Source organism: Bos grunniens, chromosome 2, assembly GCF_055505025.1.
Source record: "Bos grunniens cultivar Pamir isolate PY7600 chromosome 2, Bosgru_T2T1.0, whole genome shotgun sequence".
Lineage (NCBI taxonomy): Eukaryota > Metazoa > Chordata > Mammalia > Artiodactyla > Bovidae > Bos > Bos grunniens.
The window spans coordinates 39032527-39047574 of NC_141166.1; the positions used below are offsets into that span (position 1 = coordinate 39032527).

Here is a 15048-nt window from a genome sequence, read left to right on the forward strand (position 1 = left end):
GAGGGGGATGATCTGTGTAGACCTAATCTTACTGTGCGTGCTTAGTCGTGTCCAATTCTTTACAACCCCATGGACTATAGCCCACCAAGCTCCTCTGTCCATGGGATCCTCCAGGCAAAAATACTAGTGTGGGTTGCCATGTTCTCCTCCAAGGGATCTTCCTAACTCAGGAACTGAACCTGTGTTTCCTGTGTCTCCAGCATGGCAGGCAGATTTGTTACACTGAGTCACATGCCAGTACTTAAAAGGCAGAAATTTTTCTCTTGCTAGGGGCAGAGATATTTGAAGCCTAAGAAGGACTCAAGGGCATCATTGTCAGCTGGAGGATTGGAGGTTCTAGGTGAGAAGGGAAATCGGTGTCTTCTAAGCAGAGAGTGGCCCCTGGCTGAAGTCAGAAAGGAAAACGGACCTCCAACCCAAAGCTGCCTGGTGCTGGATTCTGCCAAAAACCTTAATGAGTTTAGAAATGGATTTTCCCCCAGAACCTTCCAATAAGAGGTCAGACTAACTGACATCTTGATTTTGGCCTTGGGCGACCCTAAGCAGAATAATCAGCTGAGCTTGCCCCAGGTTTCTGACCTAGAGAACCATGCCATGTGATATTATCTGTCTTAAGCCTCTGAGTTCGTGGTAACATGTTTTGCAACAATGGAAAACTAACACTGATACACTTGTAATACACTTGTTTATGTGTTACTATCTATAGAACTGTTGTTTTTTTCGTGAGCTATATAAATTAAGACTGTGAAAGTGAAATGGTATCCTTCTTATTAAATATTTGCTTTCTGTAAAAACAATGAGGCCAGTTTAGTTGTGAATAATTATAACCAACCAGTGAGGCTAGTCGTCCACTCCATCAAAAGAATATTAAGTACACTGGAATATTTAAGAACATGGAATTTTAAATATCAGACCTCCATCCATAATTCTTTGTGGAATTTTGGTTAAGTCAGTTTTGGATAAGTTAATTGACTTATCCTTATAAAAAGGAATAGAAAACATCATCGGGTATTATGAAGAGCAAGAATCAAGTGGCACTTGGGGAAATTGACTGCTCTTTCCTCTAGTCTCAGGAAGGTACTCATGACATACCCAGGTAGGTGCAGAAGGAAGAGTGTAAGTCATGTATTTTTCCTTGGGATGTTCTTTCTCCTTGGACTTTCAAAAAACCATCATCAAAGCACTGGGGACCGTTTCTCATGGGATGAGGCAATTTGTCATGCAATGAGGCAATGAGGTCCCTGTTTCATAGCTTCCCATTTCCTCAGTTTAGATACATGTGGGCATTTCAACAGATAGTCTACCCAAAACTTTGGGCTATGTTCTTCTCTAGGCTGGCAATGTAGTGCAAGATTGGGAACTAAATATGGATTGAACTTAATGAATGACAACCTCACGCCCCCTCTCACTTGCTGTTGGAAGTGACTGAGAGATTTCAGCGAGTCCTCCCACTGACTGAGTGAGATGGGGCTGAAGAAGTTGGTACCTTTGATGAGAGTAAACCACAGAATTTTAGGCTAATGATATGGTTAAATGGGATGGAGGAACAAGGACACCAATGCAGAAAGAAGGCTTCCCCATCTCCACCCCTGGGGAGGAACACCTCCTTCCAGCTAATTGTAGACGAAAATGGAAAAGGAAAGCCAGTCACTGTGTAGTTTTCTGCATCTACCATTCCGACTCACCTTATCTTTTGTACACAGACATCCCTCCTCCCCTACTACCCCAAACTCCACCCAGGCCTCATCAGCCCAGCCCTTCCCTGGGCCCCAGGTCACCCAGTTCTTCTGTTTCTGCACCCAAGAATCTTTTGACAGGACTAAATTCTTGGAACTGCTTAGGGTGAACCCTGGTGTCAACTGACCTTTCCATTCCCAAATCCCTCAGTCCCCTCTCTCAGCACTAATGAGTCTTGTCCAATGGAGAATCTACCAACTGAAGCATTAGAATAAAATTTTGTAGTTTATGTCTGTTATGTAGCTTCTGACATTATAGGAAGAAAACCCCAACTCTTTACAAATAGGAAAATAATATAAACACTTAGTTGAAATTGGTGACATTTCATGTTGCATAAAATAAGAGCTAATAAAAATGTGGATCACATTTTCACATTCACTAAATTAGCCCTTTTATGAAAGATTTGTTTACTACTGGGTTAAAACTGCTAGAGAAGCTCAGCAAGCTATGTGCAAATGTGTGTTTAGCAATAACAATACTACTACTAATTATTATTATCATTATTGTTATTATTCAGAGTACTTAGCACTATTTATCCAAACAACTCAGGGAACGTTTGCAGTTTTAGCCATAAAGGGCTGAGTTTGGGTACATGCTCAGTCGCTAAGTTGTGTCTGACTCTTTGCGACCCTGTGGACTGTAGCCCACCAGGCTCCTCTTTCCAAGGAATTTCCCAGGCAAGAATACTGGAGTGGGTTGCCATTTCCTCCTCCAGGGGATCCTCCCAACCCAGGGATCGAACCCAAGTCTCCTGTTTGTCAGGTAGATTCTTTACCATTGAGCCACCTGGGAAACTCCCAAATTTGAGTAAAAACTGGGATTTAGAGATTTTAGCCATCACTTTTTTTTTTTCTTCCTCTTTGTGGTGGATACATGTTGTTTATGGCTGTGGACATTTCTGCCAATGGGATTACCTGGTGAGGACCTCCACACTGTACAAAAGGGCCTGCAGGGAGGTTGCAAGAGCAGCCATGGCGGCAATCTCCTCTCGGGCAGCAGGTACCGTCTCCACCTGTGATGTCTGCCTCTTCAGCTTTTGTAGGTAACATGGCACTAAAGCTTCCAAGACCATCAGCATCTGAAGACTTCAATCAACAGAAAGAAAACCAAATCACGTTTTACATCCTATTTAATATTTTGGAGCATAGAGAAATGAGAAGCCTCTGCTGCTGCTGCTGCTGCTGCTGCTAAGTCACTTCAGTCGTGTCCGACTCTGTGCGACCCCATAGACTGCAGCCCACCAGGCTCCCCCGTCCCTGGGATTTTCCAGGCAAGACACTGGAGTGGGTTGCCATTTCCTTCTCCAATGCATGAAAGTGAAAAGTGAAAGTGAAGTTGCTTGGTTGTGTCCGACTCTTAGCGACCCCACGGACTGCAGCCTACCAGGCTCCTCCACCCATGGGATTCTCCAGGCAAGAGTACTGGAGTGGGGTGCCATTGCCTTCTCCAGAGAAGCCTCTAGAGAGATGAAAAAATCTGAGTCCCCTTCCCACTCCACCCATGTCAAGAGTAATTAAAGCTACTGGAAATATTGACTAACACCAATTAATGAAATAATTAAGCACCCAATGGGTTTCCCAGGTGGCACTAGTGGTAAAGAAGCCACCTGCCAATGCAGGAGACATAAGAGACGTAGGTTCAATCCCTGGGTTGGGAAGATCCCCTGGAGTAGGAAATGGCAACCCACTCCAGTATTTTGCCTAGACAATTCCATGGACAGAGGAGCCTGGTGAGCTACACTCCAAGGGATATAAGAGTTAACGTACATACAATTGGTTGACAGCATAATAGTGAGTTGGTCAAAAAGTTCGTTTGGGCTTGTCTGTAAACTCTTCCTTTTTGGCCGACCTGATAGAATGGTAATAGGTGGAGTTATTCAGTCGATGTAGAGAAATGAACCTCACAAAATCATCAACAAAGCTTTTATTCAGTAATTTGCCAAGAGTGATTTTCTAGCTGGAACAAATTTGAGACAAGATTAAACTCTTCTTTAGGAGGCTGGCTTCCTAAAGCTTAAGCATTTTTACAGCAAGAATCATGTCTGAAATAGTAATTGTGATGCAGGTCTGAAAAATGCCTGCTTACTAGAATGAATCATTAAAAAGTTCAGCTGTATTTCTATTAAGAGACATGTTAAATATAAGTATACAGAAATGTTGAAGATGACAATAAGAGCAAACACCAAAAGAATGCTGATATAACTATAATGTTAGACAAAACAGACTTCAAGGCAAATAGCATTCCTATAGTTAAAGATGAAAATTTCACAGCTATAAAAAGACATATTACCAGATGTCAGGCTTATGATTAAGCTTATCGTAAGTAAGATCAGTATAATATTGGTTCAAGGATAGACAAATAGATACATGAAATAGAATAAGGAATACAAAACAAATCTGTAGATATTTGATGTTTAACAAAAATGGCACTGCAATATGATGGGAAAAGTCCAGTCTTTTCTATAAATGGTGCTGGGTCTGTTGCCTATTAGATATCTCTACAGAAAAAATAAACTTTGACCCTTACTTTACACCGTACCAAAATTAATTCCAGGTGACTTGTTAACCTAAATGTAAATGTAAAGGCAATAAAGCACCTGGCCTGTAAGAGGACACATTTGTAACCTTGGGTTAGCCAAGATTTCATAAGAGGACACAGAACTAAAACATAGGAAAAAGGTGATACATTGGTGCCGGGGACCAGCCCCAGCTGATCCAGGGTATTCGAAGGAGAGACGGCCTAGGCGACTATTTATATGCTAATTAGAGATATAAAGAATAATAGAATGAGGATAGCTCAGTAGGAAAATTCAGTGGAGAAAAGAGGCTGAGTAGCTTGGTTTACGCGGGAGACCAATAAAACTTCAAGACAAGAAGTTTGCACCACTTACGTAGGCCGCAGGCGCCCTCTCGAATAGCGGAAGGTGCCTCACCCTAGACACCTTCTCGAGTGGGTCTTAGAAGCCCAGGCATAATTAGTAAGCGTGGTGGGTTCCGCGCTCCAGATGGAGACTCAGCTGGAAGTTAAAGGGAAGAATGACATGGGGAGACCAAGCGTTGGTGAGCAAGGCCCGTAGCTTTATTTTCAACAGGGGCTTATATACCCTAAGTTACACATAGAGGATAATAGGGGATGCAAAGTCAGCAGTCTTTGATTCTTATCAAAAACCAGGGTTTCTTTCCTGCAGATTTATCGTATACAAATGGTTTAGGTGATTTACATCATCTTCTGGCCAGAAGGCCTATTAACATTTTATGACTCTTGACAAGGACTTATCAACAAAGACTTATTTTCTCTAAGAGTAATTATTTTAAGGTTTGGCACCATCTTCCGAAGATAAAATTGCATTCCTATAGGGCGGATGTGTAATGGGTTTACAACAAAGGAAAGAATTTATTACCTTAAGGGTCTAAAGTTACTAACACCAAGGCCACTACTTATTTTTTCTATATACCAACTATTAATTAATACATATTCAAGGATACAATTCAGGGGATGTGAAAACTTGGCAACAAGCATTGACTCATCAATGAAATCCTTTACTAGTCTTATTCTGACAGTTTCTAACTCTCTGAGAGGCTCTAAGCTATTTGACTATCTTAAGCTTCCCATGCCTCTGGAGGCTGGGAGACTGTAAACAATCGTATGCATAGCTGCAGGAATCCGGGTAAACTTGTCAGGCGAGTTAGAGAGCCATCTGAGGGGTTTGGATTTAAACACTCCTAATTGCCCAGGAACTTTATTAATTGGAGCTGTAAGTTAACTCTTTGACAGAGAGAGCGAGATGGTGGTAGGGGACAGCCCCCAGTAGAGTCAGAGGTGAGAGCACAAAGCAATAAAGTAGGCAGACTCTGGTTTTTTGGGGGAAGATACTTGAGAATATCCGGGGAGACTCCCGAGGCTCGATCCCACCTTTGCGTATGCCGAGCCTCCTTCCTCATGACCTTTGTCACGAGCGGAATGTCTCTCGCCGGCTCCCGGCACATTGGACTATATTAAAATGAAGAGTGCTGTTAATCAAAAGACAAACTTAGGGAAGTCAAATTATAAGTCACAGAGTAAAAGATATCATTTGAAATACAGGTAGCCAGTCACGTGTTGGAAAGGCTAAATAACCAGTCAAGAAAGCCTACTGGGACTTCCCTGGCAGCCCAGCACTGCCAGAGGGCAAGGGTTTGATCCCTGGTCAGGGAACTAAGATCCCACATGCCACAGGGCAGGGCCCGCCCCCCACCAAAAAAAAAAAGAAAGGAAAGCCTACCGTATGCCTTTCTTTCCAATACCATGTTCAGTGATGCCATTCTGGTACTTTGTATTTAGCAATTACTACACATTGGTAAACTGGCAAAGCTACAGAGATCTAGTCGTGAAATGTTCACCAGTACACCACTCCACACAAGCTCGGGAAAAGTCTACATATCAAATAAAAATTATTGACTACCTCATTGAGAAATTAAAAAGAAGAGGTTTCCTAATGTTACATAATTGAGGAGGAGGAGGAGGAAAGGCCAAAGAGTTGGTTAAGTCAGAATAATGGAACATTTTGAAAAAAATGCAACTTAATTATTTTTAAGCATGTATATTAAAAGGGAACTATCCACAATTCATTTGAATTATTATCTCTGCCTTTAGAAGACCTATTTTAATAGAGAGATGAGACTGACTTTCACTTCACATATCATTTATACACACAAACATATATATATATATATATATCTCACAGGTAACATCCTAGAATCGGAATAACACTCTCCATGTGAGGCCTCTGGGCTCCCTGCTCTTGGAAAATGATAGGCATGATTTATCTTCCTGCTCTTTGTGTGACAGAGTCCTTATTTTTCCCTAAAAGGAGTTTTCTAAAATAGATTAAATGTCTATTGAGAAATTAATACTAAATCAAATTTCAATTACACGTGAAGATAATATTTCCTAAACATCTTAGCTGATGCATAAATTCTAAATTAGAGGATTTCAAATTGATGAAAATTTACTGTATTTTTCATAACCTCTGCTATGACAAGTTTCCTACATTTAGTTTTGCAAATGGACTTGCCAGAATGTTACATGCTAATATTAACAAACATAACCTTTGTATTCACTCAGCTTTATTTCCCTTGCCATATTTACTTATTACAAGGCACAGATTAAAGTGTGCAGTTACCTTCTGAATGACTCAGGAGCATATGCCACCACTGTAACACACAGCTTAATGGCTTCACTTATAGAGAAAGTCAGGTCTTCATTTCCATAGCAGAAATCTAAAGGGACAGAGGTCAAGGCACACAATCAGAGTGGATTCTGTCAGGGATAAAGAGGAGCTTATCATTCCTAACATTTTCTTTCTAGTGATATTTTGTAGGTATTTTTTTTTAATAGACTTTATTCCTAAACTGTGAACACTCAATTTCCTCATCTTAAGGGACTAAAAATTTTATTCTGTTTTTGAATAATCATATGACAAATAAAAGTGTTTTTTTGGTAATTAAAAAACTCTCATCTAATAGAACAGCAGGCTTCCCTGTCCATCACCAGCTCCGGGAGTTTGCTCAAACTCATGTCCATTGAGTTGGTGATGCCATTCAACCATTTCATCCGCTGTCGTCCCCCTTCTTTTCCTGCCCTCAATCTTTCCCAGCATCAGAGTCTTTTCAAATCAGTCAGTTCTTCGCATCAGGTGGCCAAAATATTGGAGTTTCAGCTTCAGCATCAGTCCTTCCAATGAATATTCAAGACTGATTTCCTTTAGAATGGACTGGTTGGATCTCCTTGCAGTCCGAGGGACTCTCAAGACTCTTCTCCAACACCACAGTCCAAAAGCATCAATTCTTTGGTGTTCAGCCTTCTTTATGGTCCAACTCTCACATTCATACATGACTACTGGAAAAATCATAGCTTTGACTATATGGACCTTTGTTGGCAAAGTAATGTCTGTGCTTTTTAATACACTGTCTAGGTTTGTCATAGCTTTCCTTCCAAGGAGCATGTGTCTTTTAATTTCATGGCTGCAATCACCATCTGCAATGATTCTGGAGCCCAAGAAGATAAAATCTATCACTGTTTTCACTTTTTACCCTTCTATTTGCCATGAAGTGATGGGACTGGATGCCATGTTCTTAGGTTTTTTTAATGTTGAGTTTCAAGCCAGCTTTTGCACTATCCTCTTTCACCTTCATCAACAGGCTCTTTAGTTCTTAACTTTCTGCCATATGTTATCTGTATATCTGAGGTTGTTGGTATTTCTCCCAGTTTTCATGGGAGAGAATCCTTAACACTTTAAGAATTATAAGAAATTTAAGAAACAGGGCATAGGAAAATGTATTCATTTAACTGATACTAAGCCCCACTTATGTTGCTGTTTTCATTTAGTTCAAAATATTCAGTATTAAGTCACTAAAAATATTACAAGGAGAAAAAGAATGTCAAGGCAAATTTTCCTTTTACCCAATGATTTAAGAGGTTTCTCAGCTTTGACCAGCTCTAAGATGTCCAGGATGTCAGTGGTCTCTCCCTCCAGGGACTGCAGCAAGTCAAACAGGCACTGAGCTGACACACCTTTGCTGGATCCAGTATTGGCAGCATCCTGTGTAAAGAAAAGTCATGGGCCATCACTGAAAAGTCTATAAGTAACAAATGCTGGAGAGGGTGTGGAGAAAAGGGAACCCTTACACATTACCAGTGGGAATGTAAGTTGGTGCAGCCACTAGGGAAGAGAGTATGGAAATTCCTTCAGTTCAGTTCAGTTCAGTTCAGTCACTCAGTCGTGTCCGACTCTTTGCGACCCCATGAATCGAAGCACACCAGGCCTCCCTGTCCATCACCAACTCCCGGAGTTCACTCAAACTCATGTCCATTGAGTCAGTGATGCCATCCAGCCATCTCATCCTCTGTTGCCCCCTTTCCTCCTGCCCCCAATCCCTCCCAGCATCAGAGTCTTTTCCAATGAGTCAACTCTTCGCATGAGGTGGCCAAAGTACTGGAGTTTCAGCTTTAGCATCATTCCTTCCAAAGAAATCCCAGGGCTGATCTCCTTCAGAATGGACTGGTTGGATCTCCTTGCAGTCCAAGGGACTCTCAAGAGTCTTCTCCAACACCACAGTTCAAAAGCATCAATTCTTCGGCACTCAGCCTTCTTCACAGTCCAAGTCTCAAATCCATACCTGACTACTGGAAAAACCATAGCGTTGACTAGATGGACCTTTGTTGGCAAAGTAATGTCTCTGCTTTTCAATATGCTATCTAGGTTGGTCATAACTTTCCTTCCAAGGAGTAAGTGTCTTTTAATTTCATGGCTGCAATCACCATCTGCAATGATTTTGGAGCCCAAAAAAATACAGTCTGACACTGTTTCCCCATCTATTTTCCATGAAGTGATGGGACCAGATGCCATGATCTTCGTTTTCTGAATGTTGAGCTTTAAGCCAACTTTGTCACTCTCCTCTTTCACTTTCATCAAGAGGCTTTTGAGTTCCTCTTCACTTTCTGCCATAAGAGTGGTGTCATCTGCATATCTGAGGTTATTGATATTTCTCCCGGCAATCTTGATTCCAGCCTGTGCTTCTTCCAGCCCAGAGTTTCTCATGATGTACTCTGCATAGAAGTTAAATAAGCAGGGTGACAATATGCAGCCTTGATGTACTCCTTTTCCTATTTGGAACCAGTCTGTTGTTCCATGTCCAGTTCTAACTGTTGCTTCCTGACCTGAATACAGGTTTCTCAAGAGGCAGGTTAGGTGGTCTGGTATTCCCATGTCTTAAAGAATTTTCCACAGTTTATTGTGATCCACACAGTCAAAGGCTTTGGCATAGTCAATAAAGCAGAAATAGATGTTTTTCTGGAACTCTCTTGCTTTTTCAATGATCCAGCAGATGTTGGCAATTTGATCTCTAGTTCCTCTGCCTTTTCTAAAACCAGCTTGAACATCTGGAAGTTCACGGTTCACGTATTGCTGAAGTCTGGCTTGGAGAATTTTGAGCATTTCTTTACTAGTGTGTGAGATGAGTACAGTTGTGCGGTAGTTTGAGCATTCTTTGGCATTGCCTTTCTTTGGGATTGGAATGAAAACTGACCTTTTCCAGTCCTGTGGCCACTGTGAGTTTTCCAAATTTGCTGGCATATTGAGTGCAGCACTTTCACAGCATCATCTTTCAGAATTTGAGATAGCTCACCTGGAATTCCATCACCTCCACTAGCTTTGTTTGTAGTGATGCTTCCTAAGGCCCACTTGACTTCACATTCCAGGATGTCTGGCTCTAGGTCAGTGATCACACCATTGTGATTATCAGGGTCATAAAGATATTTTTTGTACAGTTCTGTGTATTCTTGCCACCTCTTCTTAATATCTTCTGCTTCTGTTAGGTCCATACCATTAGAAAACTAAAAATAGGACTATTATATGACCCAGCAAACCAAGTCCTGGGCATATATCCAGAGAAAATTCTAATTCAAAAAGACGCATGCACCCATATGAATAGCATCACTATTCACAGTAGCCAAAACAAGGAAACAACTTAAGTGTCCACCAGTAAGCAATATCCTATGATAAATCATAATGGAAAAGAATATAAAAAGAATGCATATTTATGTAAAACTGAATCACTCTGCTATACAACAGAAATTAACACAACATGTAAATCAGCTACACTTCAATTTAAAGAAGAGCTATTTTAGTTTATTAATTCCTACCTCAGTATTAATATGGTTTGATCAGGAATTCAAGTTTCAAAACACTGCCACTGATAACAATTATCTAGGTGGTATTCAGTTTACGTAATTCTGCATCCAACCGTGCTACTGTATGATTTTGGAATGGAATGCCTAATTTTAAAGAATCTATTAAATGCTTGTTGCTCAGTCACTCAGTCATGTCTGACTCTTTGTGATCCCATAGACTGCAGCATGCCAGGCCTCCCTGTCCTTCACCAACTCCTGGAGTTTACTCAAATTCATGTCCATTGAGTTGGTGATGCCATCCAACTATCTCATTCTCCGTCATCCCCTTCTCCTCCTGCCTTCAATCTTTCCCAGCATCAGAGTCTCTTCAAATGAGTCAGTTCTTTGATTCAGGTGGCCAAAGTATTGGATTTTCAGCTTCAGCATCAGTTCTTCCAATGAATATTCAGGGTTGATTTCCTTTAGTAAGGACTGGTTGGATCTCCTTGCAATCCAAGGAAGTCTCAAGAGTCTTCTCCAACACCACAGTTCAAAAGCATCAAAAGGAAAAGCTAATCCGGTACAAAAGAGATCTTTATGGAAACTCTTGAAAATACAGAAATGTGAACTGCCAAAATAGTTTATGCCAGTGTTTCCTCTGGTCTTTGATAGTTGGACTCAGCATTCCCCCCCAAATTTCCATAATGAAATCAAATATGTTTGAGAAACAGAAGCTTATTTTGAAAACCCTGGGAATTTTGTGGTTCCTATTTGATAATCTATTGAAATATCTCCAGAATAGATACTTGCTGTCTCTGTAAAATGGCTTTGATTCATTCATTAAAAACAACAGATCCTCATTAAATTCCTACTGTGTGTCAGGCATCATTCTGTGCACTGAGGTTATAGCAAAACAGAAACAAAAGCAAAAACCATACAAACAAAACAACAACTAAAATCAAGCAAAGGCAAACAAAAATCAGATTAAGATCTCACTTTATTGGAGCTCAAATTCTACTGTGGGGTGTAGCGGAGATACATATTAGTGAAACAAATACAGGTATTGTACGTGATACAGTATAAATACTCTGCATAAAAATAAAACAGGGTAAGTGCTGAACAGTGATAGAAATGAGAACCAGAAACTCTTCCTTTTTTTTTTTTTAAACTTTTTTATTGGAGTATAGCTGATTAGCAATGCTGTGATAGTTTTAGGTGGATAGCACAAGGGACTCAGCCATACATATTCACGTATCCATTCTCCTCCCAAGCTTCCCTCCCATCCAGGCTGCCACATAACACTGAGCAGAGTTCCTTTTGCTGTACAGTAGGACCTTGTTGGTTATCCATTTTTAATGTAGCAATGTGTACACATCCATCCTAAACTCCATAACTGTCCCTTCCCCCCAGGAAACCGTAAGTTCGAGAATCTTTTCCTTTTATCATTTTCTATTTTCCATTCTTTTATTAATTAAAAAAAACTAGAGAATTGGTCTATTTACATCCTAGGGGCTGAAATGAGGCTTGAAGAGAAATGCTGAAGACAGACAAATTTCTTATTGAAAGAGAAATGATTTAGGGTATTTGCATTCCATAGGTTGAAGAATAGAGCTGAGAGCCTGATAACAGAAATGGACAATGACCAAACAAAACAACAACTAAAATCAAGCAAAGGCAAACAAAAATCAGATCAAGATCTCACTTTAATGGAGCTCAAATTCTACTGTGGGGTGTGGCAGAGATCCATAAATGGACAGAACATAAATGGACAATGGCCATACATAAAAACAGAATTCTGATCCACAACCTGTAATAACCAGCCCAGGAATCCACTGCTATAGTGAGTTCTGAATAAACAAACTTGGTTTTTCTCATTGGGTTGGTCCTTTATTTACTTCCACAGAGTTTACTCACAGGAAACTCCAGGAGAGGGGCCACACTCGCAAACAGCTGGAGCACGAAGGGCTTGCGGTGTAGAATGTAGAACTGGTGGCAGGCAAATTCAATGGCTTGACGCAACTGAGGATTGCTTTCATAGTCAGAGTACACCTGTGCGAAAACAGCACATATTCAGAAAAGGCCTTAACAGCTTACTAGAGTTGTGTTTGCTTTACAAGCTCATAGCCATGGGAAGCATGGAGGGAAATGACTAATTTCATAAACTGATAGCGGGGAGGATAAAGTGGTATATACCTTTTTGAAAGAAATCTAGAAATATACATAAAAATGCAAAAAATAAAATATACTATTTCCCCAGGAAGTTTATGACTAGTGATTTGTCATAAGAAAACAATTAAACAAATATACAAAGATGTATATACAGGAATGCCTGCTGCAAGGCATTAAGGCATTAAAATAGTAGAAAATTTGAAACCTAAATTATTCATAAATTGGGATTAAGTGAATTATTTATATGCATACAACTGAGTACTATGCAACTATTTTTTAAAAGATGCTATATAGTGCTAAATGTAGCTACAGGGAAAATGCCCACAACATTCTTAGTGTCACATTAAAAAAAAGGTAGGCAAAAACTTGAACATATGGTATGCTCCAACTTCTGTTTTAAAAAAAGTAGGAGAGAGAGCACCAGAATTTTCAAGATGTGCAAACAATGATTATCTAGGAAGGAGGATTATAGATGATCTTTATTTTCTTATCTAAACTTTCTTCTTTTGAATTTTATAATGAACATTTATTGTTTTTGATAATTATTTAAGAAGCTATAATAATGGAAAATAGATAAAATTCCAACTATTTAAAAAGAGGACAGAGAGCCCTGATGATATTAAAAGTCAATTTCTTGCCTCTGTAGGTTGAGCAAACTCCACTTTACATAAGCATGTATTACTTCTTCTATGATTTACTAAAATTTCCATAAAAACAGAGAACTAGGATGAGCCCCCAGGCCCTTTCTGAACTTTATTCAGTACCCCTCAATGGGGCCACATACACGTTAGACATGATTAAGGGAAAACTGTTCCTGCTACATTCATCTCCTCCAACCACCTCATTATACCAAATTTAACAGCAATTTTGAAAATCTCTTTTCAGAGAGAGATTGCAAAATCTCTTGGGAGAAACAGCAATTGAACACTTGCCTCACATTTGAATAATGGTTCTCAAACTTCTGAGGGCATCAGAACCACCCAGAGGCTTTGTAAAAACACAGATTCCTGGGCTGTGACTCCAGAGTTTCCGATGAAGTAGGTCTAGGATGGGGCCCAAGAATGTGCGTTTGGAACAAATTCCCAAGTGATGCTGATGCCGCTGGTTCAGAGATTTCACTTTGAGAACCACGGGCCCAGAAGAAACGGGGAACTGTGGCTCAGATCTGGGAAATCTCAGGATAGAATGGAATACTGTGACCTTCGGTAAATCTTTGTGGGGGTTTCATTTGGTGCCTTCTCAGGTCACGAAAACAGATAATTCGATCAGCTAAAGTCTCAGCATGGACCTTGTTGACCTTCTGAATGGGCAGGGGAGGAGGCCCACGTACCTGCAGCATGGTGGGCAGAATCCACTGGTAGCCACTGAGGGAGAAGAGGTGGTTGAAGTGCACGGCACTGTTGATGACCGTGGCCGCGTACTGCCTGAGCAGGGCACTGTCTTCTGGGTGCAGGATCAGAGCCCCATTAAAGACGTTGAGGAAAAGCATGATTTCATCTCCCCAGGGGAACTCACTAGGCATGCCCAGGAACATCTCCTCCAGGAGCTGGATCCACAAGCTTTTCTGAAGAGTGTCAAGGCCAAAGAGTTCCTTTCCAGCTGTGAGACATGAAGACACAGAGGCAGGTTTAGCCCCATGCCAATCCCCATGTCAGCATGGAGGGCAGTCCAACCCTAGGGCCCTGCTGTTTCCAACTCGGGGATGTGAAGACCTACTGCTGACATGCACAATGTTGCCTGCATTTCGGTAACACTTTCGAGTCTTCCAAGGACTTTTCTGTCACCCCTTTGATTCAACTCTGTGGGCAAGACAGGGCCGGCAAGTGTGGTGTGTTGCTGTTGCATAAGCTGTGGCTTTAAGGAAAAAATTATTTCAGAAAGAAAATGGCAGGGCTGGGACTAGTTCTTGGTCTTTTAACTCCTGGTTGGACTACAGCTCATGTACCATCACTCTGAGCATCTGGATGAAGACACAGCACAAAGATGCTGATTTAAGTAAATTGTCACAAATGAATAACTGAATGTGGTTTCAAAATGGACCTTTTTCTATTTCTCTGTCTCACTCTCCCTTTCTCTCTCCATTTTTCTCTTTCAATTCAGGTAATTTACATAGAGTAAAATACACAGATCGTTAAATGTAGAATTCAATGAATTTTGACAAAAATACCCACTTGTAACCAACATTCCAATCAATATATGAACCATTTTTATCATCTGAGAAAATTCCTTCAAATCCCTTTCTGGGAAGTCCATTCTCCCCGCCCTCTGCACCACGCCCCCCAACCCCCTCCCCGCCCAGCCCCCGCCTGAATAGGGAACTACTGCTCTGATTTCTTTCACTGTAGATTCATTTTGCCTCCTCTTGAACTTCACAGATAGAGAAGGCAATGGCACCCCACTCCAGTACTCTTGCCTGGAAAATCCCATGGACGGAGGAGCCTGGCAGGCTACAGTCCATGGGGTCGCTAAGTCGAACACGACTGAGCAACTTCA

At 40.9% G+C, this 15048-nt stretch overlaps 1 protein-coding gene across 23 annotated transcripts in view; it reads right to left on the bottom strand.

The window, feature by feature from the left end:
* UNC80 (unc-80 subunit of NALCN channel complex) overlaps positions 1–15048 on the bottom strand; it is a 230089-nt gene that overhangs the window by 44576 nt on the left and 170465 nt on the right. For 22 of the 23 annotated variants that reach the window (XM_086342424.1, XM_086342463.1, XM_086342385.1 and 19 more), the window contains 5 exons: positions 13886–14154; positions 12301–12435; positions 8179–8317; positions 6899–6995; positions 2652–2822 (listed from right to left, as the gene is read on the bottom strand). In XM_086342424.1, coding sequence (XP_086198550.1) covers positions 2652–2822; positions 6899–6995; positions 8179–8317; positions 12301–12435; positions 13886–14154 — 811 coding nt within the window. Of the gene's footprint in view, positions 1–2651; positions 2823–5311; positions 5728–6898; positions 6996–8178; positions 8318–12300; positions 12436–13885; positions 14155–15048 lie in introns of those variants that run through there. The other variant, XM_086342488.1, reaches the window with a different exon arrangement.